This window comes from Panthera uncia, chromosome C2 (genome assembly GCF_023721935.1).
Source record: "Panthera uncia isolate 11264 chromosome C2, Puncia_PCG_1.0, whole genome shotgun sequence".
Classification (NCBI taxonomy): Eukaryota; Metazoa; Chordata; class Mammalia; order Carnivora; family Felidae; genus Panthera; species Panthera uncia.
In genome coordinates this window covers 67,441,989-67,467,901 of record NC_064810.1, presented here as the reverse complement: position 1 = coordinate 67,467,901, position 25,913 = coordinate 67,441,989, and the positions used below count along the sequence as shown (strand labels likewise).

At 36.7% G+C, this 25,913-nt stretch overlaps 1 protein-coding gene and 1 pseudogene across 4 annotated transcripts in view; both read right to left on the bottom strand.

Moving 5' to 3' along the window:
* Positions 1 to 520: 520 nt before the first annotated feature.
* The window catches only part of SEC22A (SEC22 homolog A, vesicle trafficking protein), a 68,024-nt gene continuing 42,631 nt past the window's right edge, over positions 521 to 25,913 (bottom strand). For 3 of the 4 annotated variants that reach the window (XM_049628303.1, XM_049628306.1, XM_049628304.1), the window contains 2 exons: positions 10,897 to 10,962; positions 521 to 2,368 (listed from right to left, as the gene is read on the bottom strand). In XM_049628303.1, coding sequence (XP_049484260.1) covers positions 2,168 to 2,368; positions 10,897 to 10,962 — 267 coding nt within the window. In that variant the 3' untranslated portion in view covers positions 521 to 2,167. The remainder of the gene's footprint in view (positions 2,369 to 10,896; positions 10,963 to 25,913) is intronic. The other variant, XM_049628305.1, reaches the window with a different exon arrangement.
* LOC125920623 (60S ribosomal protein L21-like) lies at positions 16,628 to 24,472 on the bottom strand (annotated as a pseudogene).

The following is a 25,913-nucleotide window of genomic DNA, read 5'->3' as shown; positions in this document are numbered from 1 at the left end:
GAGAGCTATTAAGTATCAATATATAGCAAAATCACAATTAACCAGAATGCTCCAACTTCTTGGTTAATTGGCTATTTACAAGAGAACTCCTCTTGTTTTAACAGTTAGTTCAGAAAAATCTTTCCACACTGAACCACTTCACTCTCCTGGCTCAAAAGTACAAAATGCCAAACAGTTTTATTTTGATGAGTCAGGATCATGTGGTATATCTTGGGGCAGCTCTCAGAATATATATAATTTCTCTGCAGTTTTGTTAGAGGCAGAAAACTGAAGTGAACTGGAGTTTCCGGTTTTAAATTTTTTTTTTTTCAACGTTTTTTATTTATTTTTGGGACAGAGAGAGACAGAGCATGAACGGGGGAGGGGCAGAGAGAGAGGGAGACACAGAATCTGAAACAGGCTCCAGGCTCCGAGCCATCAGCCCAGAGCCTGACGCGGGGCTCGAACTCACAGACCGCAAGATCGTGACCTGGCTGAAGTCGGATGCTTAACCGACTGCGCCACCCAGGCGCCCCTGGAGTTTCCGGTTTTAAATAAATCCCTGACATTACAAGCTTATTGTCTTCCTTTTGCCTCATTCTCCTAAAAAGGGAGTGCAGCAAAAAGTTCTAGCTAGCAAGATTTTACAGTTGCAGGCATGCCTACATATACAGGTTCAAACAAACATGGTAGTTCAACGACTTTACCCCTCCGGACTATTTCTTCTGCTTAATAAATATGCCCAGTAACATGAGTTATATGTAATGGGTCCACTGTTTTCTGGATATCAAATTTTAAATTCGTATTCCTTATGTACTCCTTGTTTGGAATCTTTTCTCTAAAAACAAAAGAAAATCATTAATGAAGATAACTTGCAAAACCAGTAGAGATGTAGATTTTTGCTAATGGAATCAAATTGTGCTTCCTATATTATTAATTCATAACCTCTTGAACAATCTTTATAACGGTATCAAAAAACAAACGAGTTCTCTAAGAAATTAGGTGCAGAACTCCTCAAAGCCATAAAATAATAAGAGTTGCTGGGAGAAGTTACCTTCTGATTCTCTCAGTACAAGTTCAGTGTTCCGGACCCACACCGTTGGTAGCACACAGGAGGATTTTAGGTGGTATACAACACAGAGCTAAATAATGCAGAATCACAGTGAGAATGTCATTCCCTTTACAATTCTCTTTCATTCTTCTCATAATCCCACAGAGAGAGCCCCATTTTGGTGCTGGGTAACATCTCTCTCACTGCAACACACAGCAGACTTCTTGGATTCAACGCCTTAGCAGACATTAGTATCTAGTTAGAATTTAATAACATTTCTTGTTTTAATTTTATTTTGTTGTTACCCTTTATTCATGGTAAATTGATGCCGGTTTTCCTCTTGGAGTAGAGATTAGTTTGTTTTTACAATATTTTAAAATTTAAAGATAATATTAAGAAATAATACTTATATATAATACTTAAGTGATTGAAGTTTGGGAAACAATGGTTATAATTTAACAAACCACATTTTTAAAAAGTGATTTCAAAAGAAACTACAAACATGGTCTAGAAAGGGAACATAGGTTACTGTGTTTTCAATACTTGTGATGTTCGAAAGATGCACTCATAACAGCTTTCTCATACATCAAGTGATTTCCAGAGTTTAGATTCAAGCAAAAATATAAGACAAAAAGAACCAATTCCACACCATCCTAGACTTCATAAACTCATGGTACCTTAAATGTGCAAATAATCTGATATTTAGCAAGTTGTTTTAAATATAAACTTTGTGGCATCTTTTTATTTGGGCTATACTCATGCCTCACAAAGGCGAACCCAGGTCATAGAGTTCCCACTCGGTCCTGTACCACATACATTTTTGATTGAACTCTTCAGAAGGATTCAGGACTGCTGGCCAAGTCTTCCAATGGCATCTGACTGTTCTTCCACTGTCATGGCCCTGGAGAGAGAAGTCTCTTCCTCTGAATAACAATCTCACGGCTAATATGAAGAGTTTGCCTAACAGGTACTGTATGCTCCCAGGCATGCCATGCTGACTTGAAACAAAAAGGATAGCTGGAGAAAAAGAAAGCAGAGCTTCTTGATTGTGGTGAACAGTTTCTTCATCACAGTGGCAGTTAAATATACTCCCTCCTTTTTCCCCAGAAGCCAAGGCAGTATGTCTGAAGGATGGTGTCAGACATCATAATCAGGAGCCTTGCCCTGGGCTTGCCTTAGCCAGATCTGTAGTGTAACAAACGCTCCCACGGTCACGTGAAAGAAAAGCTGCCAGAGGTTGCGCAGTTCATAGAGATACATGTTGCACAGACAGATTAAACCAAAAGTCAAGAAAGATTTGACATTCCGCCAGCTGGTGTAGTAGACAAGTAAATAACACTGTTCAAAATATAAAATGAAAGATGATTAGGGTTACAAGAAAAGAAACAGATGCTTCTACTATAAAATATTAACAGGCCAGAGAGTAAAATATGAGGGGATTTTTCATCTACAGATAAGATAATGTAACATCTTTAAGACATTCGCTGTGAAAGCTATACAGCTTGAAAAGAAAACAGATTTTTCCTTTTATGTTTTTCATTTGTCAAAAGATACAACATTTTATATCACATGTAAAATGGAGTTACAAGTGGATAACTCCCTTGCAAACAGCCTGAACACATTCCTCAAGGGGACAGGCAACTCTGAAGCATTCTCAAGGTCTAAGGGGATTCCATCTCTCATGGTCATCCCAGAAAAGTACAAAAAACTCAACCAAACTATAGCAAAATGGACTCTTATATAACCTGAATCTGCATATTAATGAAATCAACAAATACTTACTGATCCCCCATTAAGTGCAAGGAACTAAGCAAGGTAGAGGATCTGAGTGAACGTTTGAGCTAGAATTCATTCAACAGATGCTTATTGAGGTCCTGCTACAAGTTAGGCATTGTTCTCTAGTTTCAAGTAACCAAATAAAGCCCTTGCTCACATGGAGCTTACATTCTAGTGTAGAAAGAAAGATTATATATATATAAGAGATTAGATAGAGGATATAAAATATCAAATAGTTATGCCTTAAAATAAAAGACTGAAAAGGGGACAGAGCATATGATGATTGCTATTTTCGAAAATATAGTAAAGAAACTACTCTCCCAACCCCCAAATCCAGGTATTCACCTTTTCCTGCTTTATTTTTCTCCACAATGTAACTATAAGCACACTTTAAAAATATGCTTGTTTTGTTTGTTATCTATATTCATGAGAGGAGAGATTTTTGATTGTCTTGTTCCCTCATTTATCTCCAGTGGCCAGAACAGTGCCTGGCACATAGTAATTGCTCAATAAAAATCTGACTGAATAAACTGTTTTCTAGACGAGATCTAAAATTCACAATCTGTTAAATATAGAATCATATGTGATTACAAAGTCTTAAGAAAGAAGCACAGGTCTTTGTGTGAAATTGTATCCAGGCTTCAGTATAGGAAGGGCTTTAAGGTGTTTGCAACAATGCACAAAGAATATGGAAATGCTCTGTTAAATCTGTTCTTACACAAATCAGGACTTTGCGTTACTTAAAAAGAAGACGGATATCCAAGCAAAATGAACTGGAAGCATTATTTTATTTGAGTGATTTGCATTGTGTAAAAAATGTTGGAAAAATAATTTTTCCTTTTGAAATAATTTTAGTCTTAGAGAAGAGTTGTAAAAACAGTAAGTTCTTGTATAGCCTTCATTCAGCCTGTTCCCTTTAATGGTATCCTCTTGCATAACCACAGTACAGTGATCAAACCAGAAAATTAACACTGATAAAATACTGTAGACTAATCTATAGACTTTATTGGAATTTTGCCAGTTGTCCCACTAGGGCCCTTTTTCTGGTCCAATTCAATCCAGTATTCCCTACTGCATTCAGCTGTCCTATCTCTTCAAATCTGTTATAGCTCTTCAAGTCTTTGTTTTTCATAACCTTGACAATCTAAAGAGTATCAATTATTTTGTAGAAAGTTATTTTGCAGAATGTCCCTTAATTTTATTTTGCCTGATATTGTCTCAAGACTGAACTGAGGATACGTAGTTTGGGCAAGAATACCACAGAGGTGATGTGCAATGTATCTTATAATTGGTGATGTTAATTTTGACCTCTTGGTAAGATGGGGTCTAACAGGTTTCTCCACTGTGAAGTTAGTATCTTCCCCTTTGTAATTAATAAGTATATTGTGGGAAGAGAAATATAGACATTCCCAGGTGAAAGACTAAGAGAATTTGGCACTTAAAGAGGAACCCGAAAAGAATGACTTAAGGAAGTTCTTGAAGCAGAAAGGAAACACTAAAAGAAAAAACCCTGGAACACTGGGAAAGAAAAAGCACCGTCAGCAAAAATATAGATAAATGTAATAGGTTCTCCCTCTCCTCCTGAGATTTCTAAATTAGGTTTGATGGCCGAAGTAAAAATTAATAACACTGTCTGATGTGGTTCTAAATGTATGTAGAGGAAATATTCAAGACAAATTATAAATAGACGGGGACAAAGAGACATAAAAGGAGATACAATTTCTGTGTTTCACTTGAACTAGTAAAATGACAACACCAAAAAACTGCTAAGTATGTGTAATGTAATACCTAGAGCAACCATTTACAAGCTATGCAAAGAGATAAACTCAAAACCACTACAGATAAATCAAAATGGAGTTCTACAAAAACATTCACATAACCCACAGGAAGGCAGGAAAAAGAAAACAGAAAAATGAAAAACAGAAAACAAAAATAAGATGGCAAACTTAAGCCCTAATAGATCAATAATTATATTAAATGTAATGGCCTAAATACAATTAAAAAAACCGAGATTTGCAGAGCAGATTTAGAAACAGTTTTTAATCTGTCTACCAGCCACTCACTTCAAATAATGTAGGCAAGATGAAAGTAAAAAGATGGAGAAGGATATATTATATGCAAACATTAATCAAAAGAAAGCATGAATGGCTGTATTACTATCAGATAAATATAAAATTATTTCAAAAAAGGGCTAGAGCGGGATATATCATCATATATTATATATATTTTTATATTATATAATGATATAACATATAATGATAAATGGATCAATCCACCAAGAAGGCAACAATACTAAATGTGTATGAACCAAACAACAGAGCTACAAAATAGGCAAAGCAAAAACTGATAGAACTGAAATGAGAAATACACCAATTCACAATTATAACTGAAAACTTCAATACTTCTCTCTCAACTGATAGAACTAGATAGAAAATCAACAAGGATACAGAAAAGCTGAATACCATCGACCATCATGATCTACCTGAGAACTATAAAGCATTTACTTAGTTATAGTAGAAAACACATTCTGTTTAAGTGCCCATGGGACATATACCAAGACAGACCATATTCTGAGCCATAGAACAAATTTCAACAAATTTAAAAGAACGAAAGTCACACAGAGTGTTTTCCAACCACAGTGGAATCAAACTAGAAATAAATAATAGAAAAAAACTGAAAAATCTCCAAACTCTTGGAAGCAAAACAAAAGCAAGACAAAATTCTAAATAATCCATAGGTCAAAGAGGAAACCACAAGGAAAAAATAATTAAAATACATTGAATTAAATGAAAATAAAAATGCAATGTATCAGCCAAATTATGGAAGAACCCAAATATCCACTGACTGATGAATGGATAAAGAAAATGTGGTGTATACATACAGTGGAATATTACTCAGCCATAAAAAAGAATGAAATAAGTCAGAAAGAAACAAATGCCATTTGAGTTCACTCATATATGGAATTAAAAAAAAAAAAGAAACAGACGAACACAGGGAGGGAAAAGAGAAAAGCTAACCAGGAGAAAGACTCTTACTATACAGGACAAACTGCAGGTTCTGGAGGGGAAGTGGGTGGGAGGATGTGTTAAACAGGTGATGGGTATTAAAGAGGGTACTTGTGATGAGCACTGAGTGCTGTAAGTGATTAAATCACTAAATTCTACACCTGAAACTAATATTACACTCTGTTAACTGGAATTTAATAAAAACTTGAAAAAAATAAAAATAAAAATTAAAAAAAAACAAAAAATGGAAAAAAGGCAACATATCAAAATTTATGAAACACAGATAATAAAGTGCTCAAAGAGGGAAAGTTATAACACTAAATGTATATATTGCAAAAGAGAAAATTCTCAAATCAATTATTTAAGCTCCCATCTCAAGAACCTAGACAAAGAGCCAAGTAAACCAAAGCAAGCTTGAAGGAGGAAATAATAAAAGAGAAGAAATCAATAAAATCGAATATCGGAAAAAAACAACAAAACAAAGACCAGGTTCTTTGAAAAGATCAATGAAATTAACAAGACTGCTAGAGAAAAAGAGAAGATCCAAATTACCAACATGAGGAATGAAACAGAGAATATCACTACAGATCCTACAGACACCAAAAGGATAGTACGGAAATACTATAACCAACTCTACACACATAAATTTGAGAAGATGAAATAGACCACTTCCTCATAAAATACAAACTATCATAATTCATCTAAAAATAATTTGAATAACCCTGTAAGTACTAAGAAAATGGAACTTAATACAGATTATATAGCCACAGTAATCAAAATTATGTGGTACTGGCACAGAGACTGACACAAAGATCAATGAAACAGAATACTAAGCACAGAAGCAGGTTCACACAAATATGCCTGACTGATGATGTTTCACGAAGATGCAAAAGCAATTCAGTGGAGGAAAAAGATAGCTTTTTCAACAAATGGAGCAACTGGCCATTCATCCACAAGCAAAAAAATCCCCATAACTAAAAACACACAAAAAACCCTTGCAATCTAATCATCTAAGTCTCATATTTTATACAACCTTATACCAAATTTAATTAATAATGGATCATGAACTTAAATGTAAAATATAACACTATGAAACTTTCACAAGAAAAGAAAGGAGAAAATCTTCAGAGTCTAGGGGTAGGCAAAGAGTTCTTGAATCAATGGAATTATAATAGTGAGTGGTGACAGACGGTAGCTACACTGCATAGCATGTAAACTTGTTCAACCTCTATGGTGTACACCTGAAACTAATGTAACACTACCCGTCAACTTCTACTTCAGTGAAAAGAAAAAAAAAAAAAAAGTTCTTAGACCTGAAACCTCAAGCATTTTCCATAAAGGAAAAAACTGATAAAATGAACTTTAGCAAAATTAAAAACTTTTGCTCTGCAAAAGACCTGGCTAAGAGGATGAAAACACAAGGTACAGACTGGGATAAGATACTTGCAAATAACATTTCTGACATGGGACTAATGTCTAGAATATACAAAGAACTCTCAAACTGGACAGTAAAAAACAAACAACCCAATTAGAAAAGAGGCAAAAGACATGAAAAGACATTTTACCCAAGAGGACACACAGATAACAAATAAGTGCAAGAAACCATGTTCAACATCATTAGCCACCAGGGTAAATGCAAGTTAAAATCAATACGAGGGATCACTACACACCGACCAGAATAGCAGTGATAACAACAAATGCTGGAAAGGATGCAGAGAAATGGGAGCATTCACACAATGCTGGAGGGTATGCCACTCTGGAAAACAGTTTGTCTCAATAAAACTAAGCATGCAACTACTCTAAGACCTAGCAACTGCACTCCTCTGCATTTATCTCAGAGAAATGAGCCTTCATCTTCACACAGAAACCTATAAATGAATGCTCACAGCAGATTTATAATAGCCCCAAATTGGAAACAGTCCAGATGTCCTTCAATGGATGAATGATTAAAATAAACTGTGGTGCCACCACACCATACCATTCAGCAACAAAAAGGAACAAAACATTGATATATGCAACAACCTGGAAAAATCTCCAAAGAATTATGAGGAGTAAAAAAATAACAATCACAAAAGGTTACAACCTATATGGTTCCCTTTTTAGAACACTGCTTAAAATGAGAAAATTATAGAAATGGAGAACACATTAGTGGTTGCCAGAGATTAAGAGGCCGGAGGGAAGTGGATGTGGCTATAAAAGGGCAACCTAAGGGGTCTTTGTGGTGATAAGAATATTCTACATGTTCACTGTGCTGACACGCACATCCTGGTTGTGATGATGTATTATAGTTGTATAAGCTGGTACTACTAGGGGAAGCCAGGTAAAGATTATATATCTCTCTTACAACAATTATAATGATCTCAAAATAAAAAGTTTAATAAGGAAACCAACTTTATACTCAACGTATTTGCAACTTATTGTATAAACAACTAACATACACACTATGCGCACACACATACAAAAAGAGAGTGAGACAGAAGAAGTGCTGCAAAATGTTATTAAGTGGTGGCTCTAAGTGTACCAGTCTTTCAGCTTTTCTGGAAGTCTGAAAGTTTTCAAGGTAAAGCACTGAGGGGGAAAAAAGAACAGTCTCTAGTTTCTAGGTCCTTTGATATACTATTTCAAATGTTCCCTAGCAAGATGACTCCTATCTTGTTGAGCTCTGTGCATCCAGAAGTCCCCACAGCCTGGTAGCCATTCAGGTCTGATCTAACGAGGATTAAAAAAAATCCTGACACCAGCAGATGGAGCATGTTATATGGTAACAGGTAATCACATGTTTTACTCTGGAAAAAACCAGCATTATTATCACTCTGCTCAGCATACGTGGAAAGCATGCAGCTTCCTGTCTGTCAGTAAGAAGAAAATTGGCTTGGGGCGCCTGGGTGGCGCAGTCGGTTAAGCGTCCGACTTCAGCCAGGTCACGATCTCGCGGTCCGTGAGTTCGAGCCCCGCGTCAGGCTCTGGGCTGATGGCTCGGAGCCTGGAGCCTGTTTCCGATTCTGTGTCTCCCTCTCTCTCTGACCCTTCCCCGTTCATGCTCTGTCTCTCTCTGTCCCAAAAAAAATAAATAAAAAACGTTGAAAAAAAAAAATTAAAAAAAAAAAAAGAAAATTGGCTTTCTGCTTTTCTTTTTTAAAGCATGAATTTGTTTAATTTCTCTCCAGTAAAAGAACAGCTGAGCAACAGTGCTCCCCTTAGAACTCTTTTCAGCTATTCTGAAGAATGTGGCAGAGGTGCGCCTCTACGAGCAACACCACTGCTTGGGAGGCCCAAGACTGGAGTTCGAGTCACTAACCATCTATAGGAACATCTGGACCTCACTGAAAAATGGCAATGGTAACTTTAGTGTGGGACGTTCTGTGAGGACTTAATGGTACAAGGAATGTAAAGGGCTTATTGGCACACATAAGAGCTCAATACATTTTGTTATTATTAGTATTTAAAATTATTTCATTAAGGCAAAACAGCCAAAAGTACATTTTACAAGAATTACTCATGAAATTATTTTAAAGTTAACATTTACCTCACATTATTTTAGAATATGAAATAACGCATATAAAGATTATAAAATTGTAATTTTATAGCATAAAAAATTATACAAATATAGAATTTTGCTTATAGACAGCCTAAGATAGTGGAATGAATACAATATTTAAAATCAGAAGACCTAGACTTAAGTCCTGACTCCAGCACTCACTGGCCATGTGATTTCCAGATAGGACTCAAACTGCCTCAAATTTCTCATCTTCAAAAAGGAGATAATATCGTCTGTGTGATAGCAGAGATTAAAGTTTTAAAAAATCTACCCAGGAATATTTCATAAAATTAAAGCACTTGTGACATTAACAAATGCAAGTTTTCACATTTCCTGCATGAAATGTCGTTCATTATAATTAAATCTGTCAAACTAGATAGAAAATTTCTAAATACAAGTAATTCAGAAAAATTTGAGGAGTTTAAAAAAGAGGACCACCTGAAACTAAAAAAATATTTTTAATAAACGTTTACTTTTTTGTTGAGCGAGAGAAAGGGGGACAGAGGATCTGAAACAAGCTCTGTGCTGACAGCAGCAAGCCCAATGCAGGGCTCGAACTCACAAACTGAGAGATCATGACCTGAGCCAAAGTCAGATGCTCAACTGACTGAGCCACTCAGGTGCCCCTGAAACTAAAATTTTTAATCCATCTTTACATAAAGTCAAATGCATATATTCAAAGTATTTCACTAGAGACTTCTACTGAGTTTTAGGTAGCCTTATATTTTCAGTCCCAAAGTGAAGCTTTCTAACATTTTTTCTATGTAAGCCAGAGAAATGTGTCACTTATAAAAGTTAGGTCAAAAGGTCTTGCTTGCTCTACCGTGTTTCAGCAAAGACACTCCCAAGTTTGGGTAACTGGCATGGCTACCCCTCCTTTCCCTACGAATCTGTGCTTCCTCTCTTAGAAATGCGAGTACCCATCTCCGTATTACCAGCTGCAAAAACTCCGTGCTCCTTAAGTCTCATATCTATCCTGTCTTCAAGTCCTAGGAGTCTTCCTCCTCAATGTCCTTCCCTCATCCCCCATTCCTACCAGCATTACCAGAATTTACACTCTCATTGCCTTCTGCCTGAACTAATGGAATCAACTTCCAACTAATTTCCTTTCTTCCAATTTCTCCACTCTGGCAACCCACCCTATTCCTCACTACTGAATTAAATATCCTAAAATCCTGCTTTTGTTGTTCCCTGTTCAAAGACTTTCCCAAAAGTACAAAATTCTCATGCTGAAGTATAAGCAGAGCCCTGAAGCTGAGTAATAAATCACCCAAAAAAAAAAATCTAGAAGTAGCCTTTATCACCACAGGCAGATGACATGGTACCACGGAAACCAGGCACAGGAGGGAGTTAACATTAAGTTCACTGGGATCTAACTACATTCAAAATGGAGACGTAGGTCACAAAGCTAACAGGTTCAAACTAAAAGAGAGGCAAAGAATTCAGACATTATTTTTATTTATTTAAAGTGCACAAGCAATTATTATAATTGATACTGAAACAAACAATAACAGGAAAGTGTTTCTTAAACATTGAAGAGACCCTACCTGGTAAAGGCAGGCTGCTGTTCCAAGGAAAAATGCAACAATGTAATTAAAATCTTCACCATCACTCTGCAAAAACAAAATTAAAAATTACTTTTTTTGGTGGAAGTCCATTTCCAAGAGTAATCTATCAGGATAGGCTACAACCATGTTTGTGCACAAATGGTCGAATTTTTCCCAAAGAGTTATATAAAAATTTTCAAGAGTCCTAAAAGTCCCAAGGAATGTGAGGTACAGAAAGACTACCAGTGTTTCTCTATGTCTTGGTCCATCAATTTCATCTTACCCATGGGAAAGGTGAAATGAAATGGAATCATTCATGCCAAGGGATTTTTTAAATGGAGCCGGAGCCCATTAAGGAGATGACCAGATAAAACCACGAACTTTGAGCTGGGCCAAACTACAAATATTCTTAGGCCTCTGCCCAAACACCTGCAATTTGCTATAGTGAGAGACTTTGCTTAGAGAGAGACCTAGCAATCAATTATATTCAGACAAGATTAGTTTTCTGCTGCCAACACCAGACAAAATAATTTGTAAACAACAACAAAAGAAACCCATTCCTTTTTGTCTTGTTTAAACCCTGGATTTTTGTACCCTAAAGGAACACAATATGAGTTGCTACCCAAATCTGTGCTCCCCAAGTTGCACTTCTGAGATCCTAAACAAATGCTTTTATTTCAGCTCTGCTTTTTTTCTCAATAAACCCGAGAAAAGATAAAAGCCAATGGGAAAGTTTCCACATAAGGTAAAAAGCCTCTCTTCTCTCTACTGAAAAAAACATATAAAAATGTACAACACCCCAGTGGCCTATAAAGTCAGTCCTGCTCACTTGGATCACTACTTGACTCAAATAAATATTGACAAACTTAACTATCTAGTAAGCATATCACTGAATCATCCAATAAAATAATCTGACATGATTTTGAAAAAACGCCCAACAAAACTGAAAAGTTACTGTCCACTAGAGTGTGCTAAATCCCAATGAGGACAGTCAGACACGCTCTGCTAGAAAAATAGCCACCCAGAGGATGAACAGAGATACATCATGCATAGAATGATTCTTTTCAAAGAAAACTGACGGAAAACTAATAGGAAACCCAAGTTTTTCTATTCTCTTTTAATTTCTCTTAAGTATATTTAATTTCTTTCAGTGTTTTTATGAAGTAAAGCATAAAGCCCAGGCAGGAGCACTGAATTTTGCCCTTATTTTAAAAAAGGATCTTTATACAATGAAAATTTTCACAAGACATGGGAATTTCTCTCATGACCTTGTCTTCATGAAATAATATACAAAGAAAACTCCTTTTCCATTTGCTACTGGGCAACAGAACTGACAGGAAGGCAGAGGGACAGTGGCTTATCCTGGTGAGATGATCTTAAAATAGGAACATTAATCTGTCTGGGATGCTTAGGCCAGTTCTTCCAGGCCTTCAGAGGCATGGAAGGTCAACACTAAACATTTCTAAATTTAATAATTCTAAGACTTTAACTTCTTTTTTCTTAATGCTTTACTTTTTAAATGATCTTTTTTTCTGATTATAAAAGCATATGTTCACTGTACAGAATTTAGAAAATGGACTGTTACAAAGAAGAAATTCATACATCCTGTAATAGCAGAACTCTGGGAGGATTACCACTAACCGTTCCATGTACTTCCTTCCAATCTTTTCTGCACAAAAATATATGTACGTTTAAAAAAACTGAATCATGCTTTTATGTATTGCTTTTTAGTACTACACATTATATCACAAACACTTTCTCAAAATACTAAATATTCCTCAACCACATGATTTGTAGCAATTATATAACCTTTCACTGTGGGGGTATACCATTAATTTAATGATCCTACAGTTGGATATTATTTTTCCCTCAATTTACAGTATCACTTTATAGCTCTCTTAATTGCCTTTGGAACACTTAAGAGCATGTTTCTGGAGTCAGTCAGACCTAGGTTCAAATCTTTACTTACTATCTGTATGGCCTTGGACTATTTAGCAAACTTCAATTTCCTTTTTTCAAAAATAAAAGCTGTAGACATTAAATAACATTTACAAAGACATAGAACTGTAACTGGCACACAGTAGGTCCTCAAAAAACATTCACCAACTTCTCTCTCCCTGAGGTTCCTGTCTGCATCATTTACCAGGTAATTAGGTTACCTTCTAGTATTTTTTTAAAAAAATATTTTGAGAGAGAGAGCAACAAGTACATGAGGGAGGGGCAGAGAGAGAGGGAGACAAAATCCCAAGCAGGCTCCATGCTGTCAGTGCAGAGCCCAAAGCCAGGCTCGATCTCACAAACCCTAAGATTGTGACCTGAGCCAAAATCAAGACTTGGTCAATTAATTGACTGAGCCACCTAGATGCCCCTTTCTAGTATTGTTTAACCCTGTAGTATACCGGTCTTACCTTCTCAAGTAGACGCAAACCTTTCTTTTCTTTTTAATTGATATATTATTGACATATATAACATTATATTAGTTTCAGGTGCACAATGTAATAATTCTATAGTTGTGTACACTGCAAAATCACCATAATAAATCTAGTTATCATCTGTTACCATACAAAGTTACAAAATTTTTTCTCTTGTGATCAGAACTTTTTAAGATTTACTCTTAGCTATTTTCAATATACAACCCAAAATTGCTGACTGTAATCACCATGTTAACATTATATCCCCATGATTTATTTTATAACTGGAAGGTTGTACTTCTTGACCCCCCTTTATCCATTTTGCCCACCCTCCAATCCTGTCACCTTAACCTCTCTTCAAGGCAGAAAATCAGTCTTACTACTTGCATGAAACTGCACGTAGTAGGAATTCAACAAATGCATTCCAGGTAAAGTTAAGCTTTAAAAAATCTTTATTTTTACTTGCTAAAGAGAAGACTACCTATAAACCTATTCTTCCATTCAATAAATATTCATTAAACACTTATGAGCCAGGCACTGTATTACTACACCCAGGATAGAAGACAAAATTAAGTCCATATGAACTCAAGGAGCCTACTTTCTAATCAAGAAGGCAGGTACATCAACCAACAATTCACACTCAAAGTAAGAACTGATGGGATAAATGCGTGTACAGGATACAAGGGGAGCCTACTGGAGATAGATCTAATTCTGCCTGGAGTAAAAAAAGGGTCAGAAAAGGTTTGCTCAAGGAAGTAACGCTTAATCTGGGTCTTGATTAAGAATGAACTAGTGGAAAGGTAGACAAAATAGGGAAAGAATTCCAGGCAAAGAGAGTAGCACATACAGTCTCAAGGAAGGAAGAGACTAGGATGACTTCATGTCTTCTCGTTAAGGCAACATTTAAATGATACCATTCAATAAGGTGGGACTATAGGAGGAAAAGTAGGTTTGAGAACAGAAAACACTGAGTTTGCTTTTAATTTTTAAATAAATTTTTATCTTTATTTTTGAGAGAGAGAGAGAGATAGAGAGATAGACAAGAGCATTAGCATGTGAGAGGCAGAGACAGGGAGACACAGAATCTGAGGCAGGCTCCAGGCTCTAGGCTGTCATCACAGAGCCTGACACGGGGCTCAAACCCAGGAACTGTGAGATCATGATGTGAGCCGAAGTCAAACGCTCAACCGACTGAGCCACCCAGGTGCCCCTTACACGGAATTTGTTTTGGACATGCTATTTTGGAGGTGTCAATGTGACAACCAAATAAATATATGTCATAGATATTTAAGTCAGCTTCAGTAAAGGGTTGGATCTAGAGATCTTAGGTTAGTCATCTATTTAGACAGTTGTTAAATGAAAGGCCTATGACAATCAAGTATAAATCTTAATTCTTGATTGGCTCCTAGCTGGAGAGAGAAAAAAAACACTATAAAGATATTTGGAATCAGTTGTAGAAATCTGAATATGAACTTAATAATAGATAATACTGCACTGACCTTAAAAATCTTTGATGTAATAAAGGTATTGTGAATCTATAGAATTCCTAGCCTGTAAGGCATACATACTGAATAATTTTGAAATAAACTATCACAATACCTATAATTTTACTTTCAAATGATTCAGGAAAGAAACAGAAAAAAGGGTAGGTAGGTATACAGGTGGGTGCTAATTGTACTGTTTTTTAAATATTTCTGTAAATTTGAATTCTTCTAAAATAAAATGTGCAGTAGGGGGGAAGGGGGATAGAAAAATTTTTTTAATGCTATGTAACCACTAAAATGAATGTAACAGATCTCCAAATACTGACATTAAATGATCCCCTACATATCATTAGGTGGAAAAAATGCAATTAAGTATGAAGAATATACTACTGGGGGCGCCTGGGTGGCTCAGTCAGTTAAGCATCTGACTCTTGATTTTGCCTCAGGTCATGATCTCACAGTTCTTGAGTTTGAGCCCTACTTTGGGCTCTGTGCTGACAGCACAGAGTGTGCTTGGGACTCTCTTTCTCTCTGCCCCTCCCCTGCTTACGCTCTCTCAAAATAAATAAACTTAAAAAAAAAAAAAGAGTAGACTGCCATTTGTATTAAAATACTTAGAAAAGAATATTTAAGTAAAATTACAAATACATATGTACTAGCAGATGCAAATAATCTCTTTAGAAGGATAACCCAGTGGTTAATTCTAGGGAAGACAAATGAGTAAAGAATTACTTATTGTGCCAATTACAGGCTCTGAAATTATAGAGTTTGAAACTATAGCCATGTGTACATTTTACTCTATGAGGGTATGTATGTACATGTGCATATGTGTACCTTCTTTCAAAAAGGTCATCATGAAAATATCCAAAGAGAAGGTGTAAAGCTAAGACGACTATAAAGCCAAGGGCAGAATTGGAGAACACCACTATTTAAAGGACAGGTGAAGGAAGAAGTTTACCAAATAACCTGAGGGACAGGAAGACAAAAAAATACAACAGGAGAAAATTGTTTCTTGGAAATAAAGGGATAAGAGAATGTCAAGAATAATGTAAAATAAAACTATTAATAGTGACTTACTTGCTTCTAAATTTTTAAAAATATTTCTGAAAATAAAGTTAGTTTTAAAAAAAATTTTAATGTTTATTTTTATTTTTGAGGAGAGACAGAGTACAAGTGGGGAAGGGGCAGAGAAAGAGGGAGACACAGAATCTGAAACAGGCTCCAGGCTCTGAGCTGTCAGCACAGAGCCCGATGTGGGGCTCGAACCCATGGATCATAAGATCATGACCTGAGCTGAAGTTGGACACTAAAATGACTGAGCCACCCAGGCGCCCCTAAACAGTTACTTTTAAAATGAAAACCTGAACAGCATGTGCGAGGAGACAGGCCCCATAAGACAAGGCCTCAAGAGTGGCTGCAATATCTTGCAATCAGAAGGATACTGGTGAGCTTAATGGTCAGTATTTGAAAGAACTGAGGGCAGAAAAGAGATCACAATAGATAAGAGAACAGAGGTAACGAAGTGGGAACAACCAGTCTATTCTTTCAAAAAATTAGAAGGGAACATACATCAAGAGGTTTTTAAAGATCAGCAAGTTACAGCATATTTATGAGCTAAGAGAAAGAGCCAGCAGAGAAAAAGCAAATGGAATGCAGGTGAGGGAATAACAGCTAGCAGTTGGGGAAAGTGGGAGAGAGGTTCAAGAGGGGGCACAGAAGTGTGTGTGAGGGAAGAGACAATAGAGTGATGAAGGCAGGGTGGGGCAGGGAAGGAAGGGGCAGAGGTAAAGTTCGAATAAAAGTTTTATTTTATTTATTTATTTATTTTTTTTACATAGTCTTGAGGTTTTTGTTCTTGTTTTTTTTACATTTATCATGCTATGAATTCATAGGGAATGAGCTCCAGCAGCTCAGGCTCCTTTCCACTGGTTCTCACAAAATGTGCATCTCTGGGTGGGGCAGGCTGGCGCTTCAGTTGAACCCAAGTACCTTTCTCCTTGACTTTCTTCTTTTTCTGATCGTTTTCCTTCACACGCTTCAGGAAGCTGTCTCAGGTCTTTGAGTGCTTAACATGCTTAATACTTACAAGAATTCTCTTAGCAAGAATCTTGCCCTTAACTTGTTTGTTTACAACAATGCCAACAGCATGGTGGGTAACATTGTAGACTCTTCCAGTTTTGCCACAGTAACATTTGTGCCACATTCCTTTTTGAAAAGTTCCCATTCCCTTGATATCCACAATATCACCTTTCTTGTAGATTCACATGTATGCTTCCAAAGGAACAACTCCATGTTTTCTAAAAGGCCTACAGAACATATAGCGAGTACCTCTCCTCTTTCCCTTGTGTTGGTCATTTTGGCAAATTACTGAAAGATGGAGGTTCTGGCCAAAAGGTTGAATTAAAAATTTTAAAAATGTCACTTTCACCTTTAGGAGAACGCTAGGATACCAATATATTGCTTTGAAAACTAACAAATAGAGGGTCACTTGGGTGGCTCAGTTGGTTAAGTGTCCAACTTTGGCTCAGGTCATGATTTCACGATTTGTGGTTTCAAGCCCCACTTGGGGCTCTGTGCTGACAGCTTGGAGCCTGGAGCCTGCTCTAGATTCTGTGTCTCCCTCTCTCTCTGCCCCTCCCCCACTTGCTCGTGCGTGCTCTCTCTTTCTCTCTCTCTCAAAAATAAACATTTAAAACAATTTCAAAACTAACAAATGGAAAGAATATTTTTTTAAAGGTGAGGATGAAAAACATAACAGATGAACATATGGGAAGATGGGGGAGAAGAGGAGAGGGAAACAAACTACAGGAGAATTTAAAGAAAAAAAATTTTAATGCTTATTTTTAAGAGAGAGTGTACGTGTGCACACAAGTGGGGGAGGGGCAGAGACAGAGGAAGACAAAGAATCCAAAGCAGGCTCCAGGCTCCGAGCTGTAAGCACAGAGCCCCACGCAGGGCTTGAACCCACAAACCATGAGATCATGACCTGAGCCAAAGTTGGACACTTAACTGACTGAGCCACCCAGGAACCCTGAGACTCTTAACTATTGGGGGATGGGCTAAGTGAGTGATGGGTATTAAAGAGGGCACTTGTTGTGATGAGCACTGGGTGTTGTATATAAGTGTGAATTACTGAATTCTACTTCTGAAACCAATATTGTACTGTATATTTTAACTAAAAGTTAAATAAAAATTAAAAAAAATGAAAGGATGAAGAGAGGAACAGAGGCAATATATAATAATCATACAATGTTTTCGGATGATACTATTAAAATGTTTGTAATAATTGGGAAATATTCACTTTTTTTTTTTTTCAACATTTATTTATTTTTGGGACAGAGAGAGACAGAGCATGAATGGGGGAGGGGCAGAGAGAGAGGGAGACACAGAATCGGAAAAAGGCTCCAGGCTCTGAGCCATCAGCCCAGAGCCTGACGCGGGGCTCGAACTCACGGACCGCGAGATCGTGACCTGGCTGAAGTCGGACGCCCAACCAACTGCGCCACCCAGGCGCCCCTCACTTTTTAATCTTAAGTGGAAAAAAGGGCACAAACATACAATGGATATGACATACATACAGGTACATATGTATGTATATGCATATATATAAAAATAGAGAAAATTTGGAGATGATTTTTATTTTCTTTATACATTTTTCCCTCAACTCTTTAATAATGAACATAGAATCAGGAAATATACTTTTATTTCTTTGAAAACAAGCAAGCACTGCATCTTAGCATAGATAGTATGCTACTAAATAAATCAAAACCTTCTGAATTTTAATTAGGTATTAACAAATCTATGGGAAATAAAGAACTTAAGGAATAAAAGAAAATTGATTACTTCTGCTTCGTAGTAGGCATTACTAACAATTTCAGAATCAGAGAGTCTTAGAACATTAGTACTGAAGTGGTCCTTGAGCCTATGTAATTTAATACCTGCATCTTACAAAATAGGAAAATGAGATCCAAGAAGGTAAATAACTCATCTAAGGTCACTAAGTTAGTTACTGGCACATGGGACCCCGGTATCCTGAATTCCAGGCCAGCATTTTTACTGCTGTATCAGAATGCTCAATTTTTCTCTAATGCACCACATGAAAATTACTTCTAGACTGACACCAGCCTAATTAATATCACTGTCTCAAGGTGGCTCCTTAAAGGAACACAGACAACATAAACCTGATGTGATAAAAGATTATACATTCGCGAGGTGCCAATTCACAATAAACCCATTAACATCTCTAAACTCAGAACAAAGTTAGGAAATGGGTGAAAATAATCTAATTTACACATTACTATGAACACCAAATCAAAATTTCCAACTTAATATAAAACTCTACTCATCCTACACCTCCCCAGTTTGAACTTACATTCTAAAGAAATGCTTCAGTGCTATATATTTTAATAAATTCCTTGTTATTACCCTAAGAAGCAGTTATTCATTAAGAAGAAACAAACTTGTGCCAAATCTTCAAACGATGTTAAAAATACACAGGAATGTTGATTCATGTAGGTTCTCAAATTTAAATGTGCCTTAGGCAACAACTTACATACTAGAAGATAAATGTGGCAATCATTTTTAGCATTCAAAAAGAGTAGTTAAAATTCGTGGTCTTAAAAAGGTAAACTTTAATATCAATGTACTCACACTCAGGAAATACATTACATATTTTCAGCTAAATCTATAAATATCCCTAAATAAATCCTTGGCTCTTAGATTAAGTATTAAAGAAATGTTGAGACCACTTAATCTGTGTACTGCCTTTCTGCCTCCTCTGTGACCACCATGATTTGAGTAACTCTACTACAGGTAACTTCAAAACAGGGAAGTTTAAGTCCCAAGTCCTAGAATTTACATTCAAGGCTACACAGCAACCATCTCAAAAAGTTCTACTTTTACTGACCAAAAATTATCTACATTGACTCTAGAGATTATTTCTAACACAAAATACAAAGACGAACCACAGAGAAGGTTGACAGAAGGCTTAAGTTCAATGGCTTTTGTGAGAATAAAAAGGACCTTTTATCCAAGTCACAAAAATAGACTCCAAGGAGGGAAAATTAAAAGCAAAAGACCTCACGTTCCCAATTCTGTATATATTTTCTTTCCAGTTGATCTGGGCTATAAAGGATGTACTTGTGGAAATTAATCTAGTTTGTACCCCTAATCCTACCCTGCTTAAAACTAAAGTTATCAGTGCCCTCTGCATTCTGACATTTCATTCTCTCCTTCTGTTTGCCTGTTGTCCATTCCACCTTTCAGGATACAGAATCCTCAGAAGGCAGATACATCCAACGTTCCATTGTGCTCCTTCATTATTCTTATAACAAGACATGGGAAAATAATGCCAAGTATCACTTACCAGAACATTTTCCTCTATATTGATATAAGATCCCCAATAATTGGAACACAAGCAATCTCTACTTTTGGTCCAATGAATTTCCAAAAGCAGTGTCTGATTTATGTGAGATCAGAATTTGCTAGAAAATCCTTTTAAACTACTTATGAGTGACAAACTACCATGAACTACCTCACAACTCTGCATTCTGTTTCCTTGTTCTTTTCTCTGAGCATCCCTGTTTTAGAAACCTCAATTATTGATAAGTGTATGTGGAGTACATCAGGTGTCTATGGCAGAACAAAGATTTAAAACATTCCTAAAAGAACAAAATAACCAGGTGTCCACACTTTCTAGGCAGCTAAAAATCCCATATGGACCAATTTAAAGTTCCTTATATCAGGTAAGAAGGAAACATTGTTTGGAATAAATTTAGTCTAGGACAACAATGGAAAAGGAAAGAATTCCATATCATTAGAAAGACACATCTCAAAGATACAAGCATCTACTGAGTCCCCAAATTATAAAATGATGTGGTAAAAAAGCTCTCTTTGTCCCTACTTGTAATTTATCCCATGCTTCCTCACACTCCAGCATCACAGTCTTAAGGAACTGTTTAAGACAAACAACTTGAAGCTTCTAGGCAAACTGTGGATTCGTAGAGGCAGTAAGAAACTATAAAAACCCAGGGAAAATGCTCAGGCTCCTTTTAACCCCCATAAAAATAGTTGCCTTTACTCTACTGAAATGTTACTTGAAAATCCTAGTAAGTTGGGTTAACAGAAGTTGTCTTTTTGGGGGGGCACCTGGGTAGCTCAGTCGGTTAAGCATCTGACTCAGTTTTGGCTCAGGTCACGATTTCACAGTTCGTGAGATCAAGCCCTGTATCTGGCTCTGTGCTGACAGTGTGGAGCCAGCTAGGGATTCTCTCTCCCTCTCCTCTCCCCCACGCACATGTGTGCACCATCTTTCTCTCTCTAAAAATAAGTAACATTAAAAAAAAAGTTGTTGCCTTTTTTTCAAGTTTAAATAACAGGTGCTAATAAATATTCATTTTGATTACTTAAAATCTGAACAAGTATGGTTCAAAAAGTAAAAATAATATAACGAAAGGTATATATTATGAAGAGTCTCATTCCTACCCTGCTTCCCATCTATCCAGTTCCTACTGCATTTGTAAGTTTATCATTCCAGAGTTTCTTTATACAAAGAAATGCAGATTAAAAGATATTGTTATTTTTCCAGGCCATCTTTGGTGGGAGTACTTGGGGCTGAGCTGAGAAGGACTGGTGGACACAGGATCAGAGGGTCTCTAGCTCTCTCAAAATGGCCACTATTCTGAGGGCACAAAGTTGTACATTTGACCTTAAAACATGAATCACATTCCTGGACACATTCCACTCTGGCTGGGACCCTGACATCCCCTCCCTGCCTGTGTGAAGGACAAGGCTCAGCTCCCTCATGAGAAGAGAAAGCTGATCCACCATTCCCTAAGAGTTAGCTGGGTGCAACAAGCTATACTTTTAACTACTAAGTGGAGCTGTACCTAATGAAAATTAAAGCCCAGAGAATGCTCCTCCCTTTCTGGTCTTTGTTATAATGTTGGTGTGTATGCGTGTGTGTTTAAATTAATAGATTTTTATCTTTAGAAGAGGTTTACAGAAAATTAAGCAGAAAGTGTACTACAAAGAGTTCCCATATACCCGGCTCTTTCCCCTGTTCACCATTTTCTCATTAACATCTTACATTAATGTGGTACATTTGTTATAACTGATGAGCCAACAGCGACACATTATCATTAACTAAAGTCCGCAGTTTACATTAGGGTTCACTCTTTGTGTTCTACATTCTTTGGGCTTTGACAAATGTATAATGAAATAATCACCTTTACATTAACATACAGAATAGTTTCACTGCCCTAAAAATCCCATGTCCCAACTGTTCATCCCTTCCTACCTCCCTCTAAACCCCTGGCAACCACTAATCCTTTCACTTACTGTCTCTATAGTTTTGCCTTTCCCAGAATGTCATATAGTTGGAATCATGTAACTATGTAGTTTCCTCAGACTGGCCTCTTTCATTAAGCATCAGGCATTTAAGGCTTAGCCATGTTTTTTGGTTTTTTTTTTAATTTTTTAAAATGTCTTTATTTTGAGAGAGACAGAGACAGAGAACGAACAGGAGAGAGGCAGACTGAAATGGAGACACAGAATCTGAAGCAGGCTCCAGGCTCCAAGCTGTCAGCACAGAGCCCGATGCGGGGCTCACGAACTGTGAGATCATGACCTGAGCCGAAGTTGGATGCTTAACCAACTGAGCCACCCAGGCACCCCAGGTTTAGCCAGGTCTTTTTGCAGCTTAAGAACTTATCTCTTTTTCTCACTGAATAACACTCCATTGTACAGATTGTTTATTCTTTCACCTTTTGAAGGACATCTTAATTGCTTCTGGTTTTTTGAAATTAGGATATAAACATTCATGTGCAGGTTTTTGGTAGATATAAGTTTTCTATTCATTTGGGTAAATATACATAGGAGTATGACTGCTGGATCTTATAGTAAGGCTATGCTTAGCTTTGTGAGAAACAGCCAAATTGTCTTCCAAAATGACTGCCATTTTGCACTACCACCAGCAACGAATGAAGACTTCATATTGTTATATATCCTCACTAACATTTGGTACTGCCAGTGTTTTGTTTTGTTTTGCCATTCTAATAGTTTAGTAGTTTCTTATTGTTGTTTTAATTTGCAATTCCTTAGTGACATATGATGTTGGACATCTTTTCATATGCTTTTTTTCCACCTGGATATCTACTTTGGTGGGGTGCCTGTTCAGTTCTTTTGCCCAATTTTTAATTGCATTGTTTACTTTAAGTTTTAAGAGTTCTTTGTATGTTTTGGATACAAGCCATTTTTCAGATGTGTCCTGCAAACATGTTCTCCTAGCCTGTGGCTTATCTTCTCATTCTCTTAATGTCCTTCACGGGACAAAACTTTTTAAACTTTCATGGGTCATGCTTTTGATGTTGTATATAAAAAGTCATTACCAAACCCAAGGTCATCCAGGTTTTCTCCCGATATCTTTTAAAAGTTTTGTACCTTACATTTAGGTCTGTGATCCATTTTGAGTTAAGTTGTTTAATTCAAGGTGTAAAATCTGTCTCCAGATCTTTTTTTTTTTTTGCATGTGGATGTCTGTTTCAGCACCATTTGTTGAAATATTATTCTTTCTCCACTGAATTACTTTTGTTCCTTTGTCAAAGATCAGTTGACTATACTTATATGGGTATATTTCTGAGCTATTTTGTTCCATTGATCCATTTGTCTATTGTTTTGCCAACACCACACTGTCTTAATTATTATAGCTTAACAGTAAATCTTGAAGTTGGGTAGTGTCAGTCCTTTGATTTCCTTTTCCTCAGTATTGTGTTGGCTTTTACCTGTCCTTACTAGGATCACTTTGTCAGTATCTACAAAATAACTAGCTGGGATTTTGATTGGGATTGTGCTGAATCTATAGATCAAGTTAGGAAGAACTGACATCTTAACAACGAATCTTCCCACTCATGAACATGGAATGTCACTATAAATGGAATGTCACTCCATTTATTCAGATAATTCAGAAGATTTATTCAGATCTTCTTTGACCTCTTTTATCACAGTTTTATAGTTTTTCTCACACAGGTCTTATATATGTTTTGTCAGATTTATTCTTAAGCGCCTCATTTTGGGGGGGTGCCAATAAATGGTATTGTTTTTTAAATTTCAAATTTCAACTGTTCCTTGCTGGTATGTAGGAAAGTAACTGACTTTTATATATTAACTTTGGAACCAATAACTGTGTTATATCATTTATGAATTCTAGGAATTTGTCAGTTCTTCGGGATTGTCTACATAGATAATCAGAACATCTGTGAATAAAGACAGTTGTACTCCTTCTTTCCCAATCTGTATGCCTTCTGTTTTCTTGTCTTACTGCATTAACTAGGTTCCCCAGTACGATGTTGAATAGGAATGGTTAGAGAGGACATCCTTGTCTTGTTCCTGATCTTAGGGACAAAGCATCTAGTTTCTCATCAAGTATGGTGTTAGCTGTAGAGTTTCTGTAGATGTTCTTTATCAAGTTGAGGAAGTTCCCCTTCATACCTAGTTTGTGGTGAGTTCATGAATAGGTATTGGATTTTGTCACACGCTTTTTCTGTATCCAAGACACGATCCTATGATTCTTCTTCTTTAGCCTGTTGATGTGACAGATTACATTAACTGTTGAATGTTGCACCAGCCTTGCATACCTGGAATAAATCCACTCGGCTGTGGTATATGATTCTTTTTATATATCATCGGATTTAATTTGTTAATATCTTGTTGAGGAGTTTTCTGTGTTCATGAGTTACATTGGTCTGTAATGTCTTTTTAAAGTGTAAACAGGCTGAGTAATCTCAGAGCTATCAGCCAGTTACACGTAATAATCCATTTAATCAGATTATTGTTCTTCTGAACCCTAAACAACTGCAATGAGGCAAAGACATTACTGGTCGGAGGGAAAACATGGAATACTTAGGCATCAAGGCAGGCATGAGTCAGCTGTAGCAGCTCAAAAGCATCAAAAGCTGTAGTTTATACTACTTTCCTTAGCTTTGAAGTTAGTAATCAGAAGAGGGAGGAAAGAATCAGGAAATTGAGGGATAAGATACCTAAGTGCCTGAAAGAAGCTATTTTTTAAAATGTTTACTTATTTTGAGAGAGTGAGAGAAAGAGGCAGAGAGAGGGAGAGACAGAATCCCAAGCAGGCTCCACATTCATTCAACACAGAGTCTGACACAGGGCTCGATCCCATGACTGTGACATCATGACCCGGGCCTAAATCAAGAGTCGAATGCGTGACTGAGCCACCCAGGCACCCCAGAAATTACTTTCTTTAATAGGTTTTGTGAGATACAACAACCTTGCCTGACTTTTAAAAGTAAGGAGGGTCTAAGGTCCAGGTTTCACACTTGTACACTGCCTTCTGAGTCAGGGATGGTACGGCTCTATAGCACAAAAACTTCTCTACCCAGATCTGCCTCCTCCCCTTACTAATTTGCTACTTTCAAACAACCTGAGAATTTTTTTTTAACCACAGAAAACCATCTTCACAATTTTTGCCAACTCTAAATACTAATTATACCACTATTTACTTAATAAAATGCATAAAGTTGGCATTTTATTAAAATTAACTTATTTTAAAAAGAAAATCTTAGGGATGCCTAGGTGGCTCAGTCAGTTGAGCATCTGACTTCAGCTCAGGTCATGATCTTACAATTTGAGGGTTTGAACCCCACGTTGGGCTTTGCACTAACAGGGGGCAGACTGCTTTGGATCCTCTGTCTCCCTATCTCTGCCCCTCCTCCCCCCAAAATAAACAAACATAAAAAAATTTTATAGCTCTATCATTAACAGATACTATCTCTTACCAAATACAGTTATTATACATTAATATACATTAAATATATAACTCTTAAAATTAAAAACATTCATCCTTCTACCACCTAAAGTCATCTACTATGCAACCAGTGATAAATGCCCCCCATACTTTGAGAAATACTCATCAAATCCAACCTTCTCTTTCATTTATAAGTAATGAAATTGAAGACCAGAAACCAAAGTGAACTATTCAAGGTCACAGAGCTAATCAGGAGCTGAACTGGAACCAACACTCTCTTTGCTCCACAAACAAAAACTAACTCTTCACACACCCACACTACTGTTCTTTCCACTACAACAAGTTTAAAAAAAAAAAAAA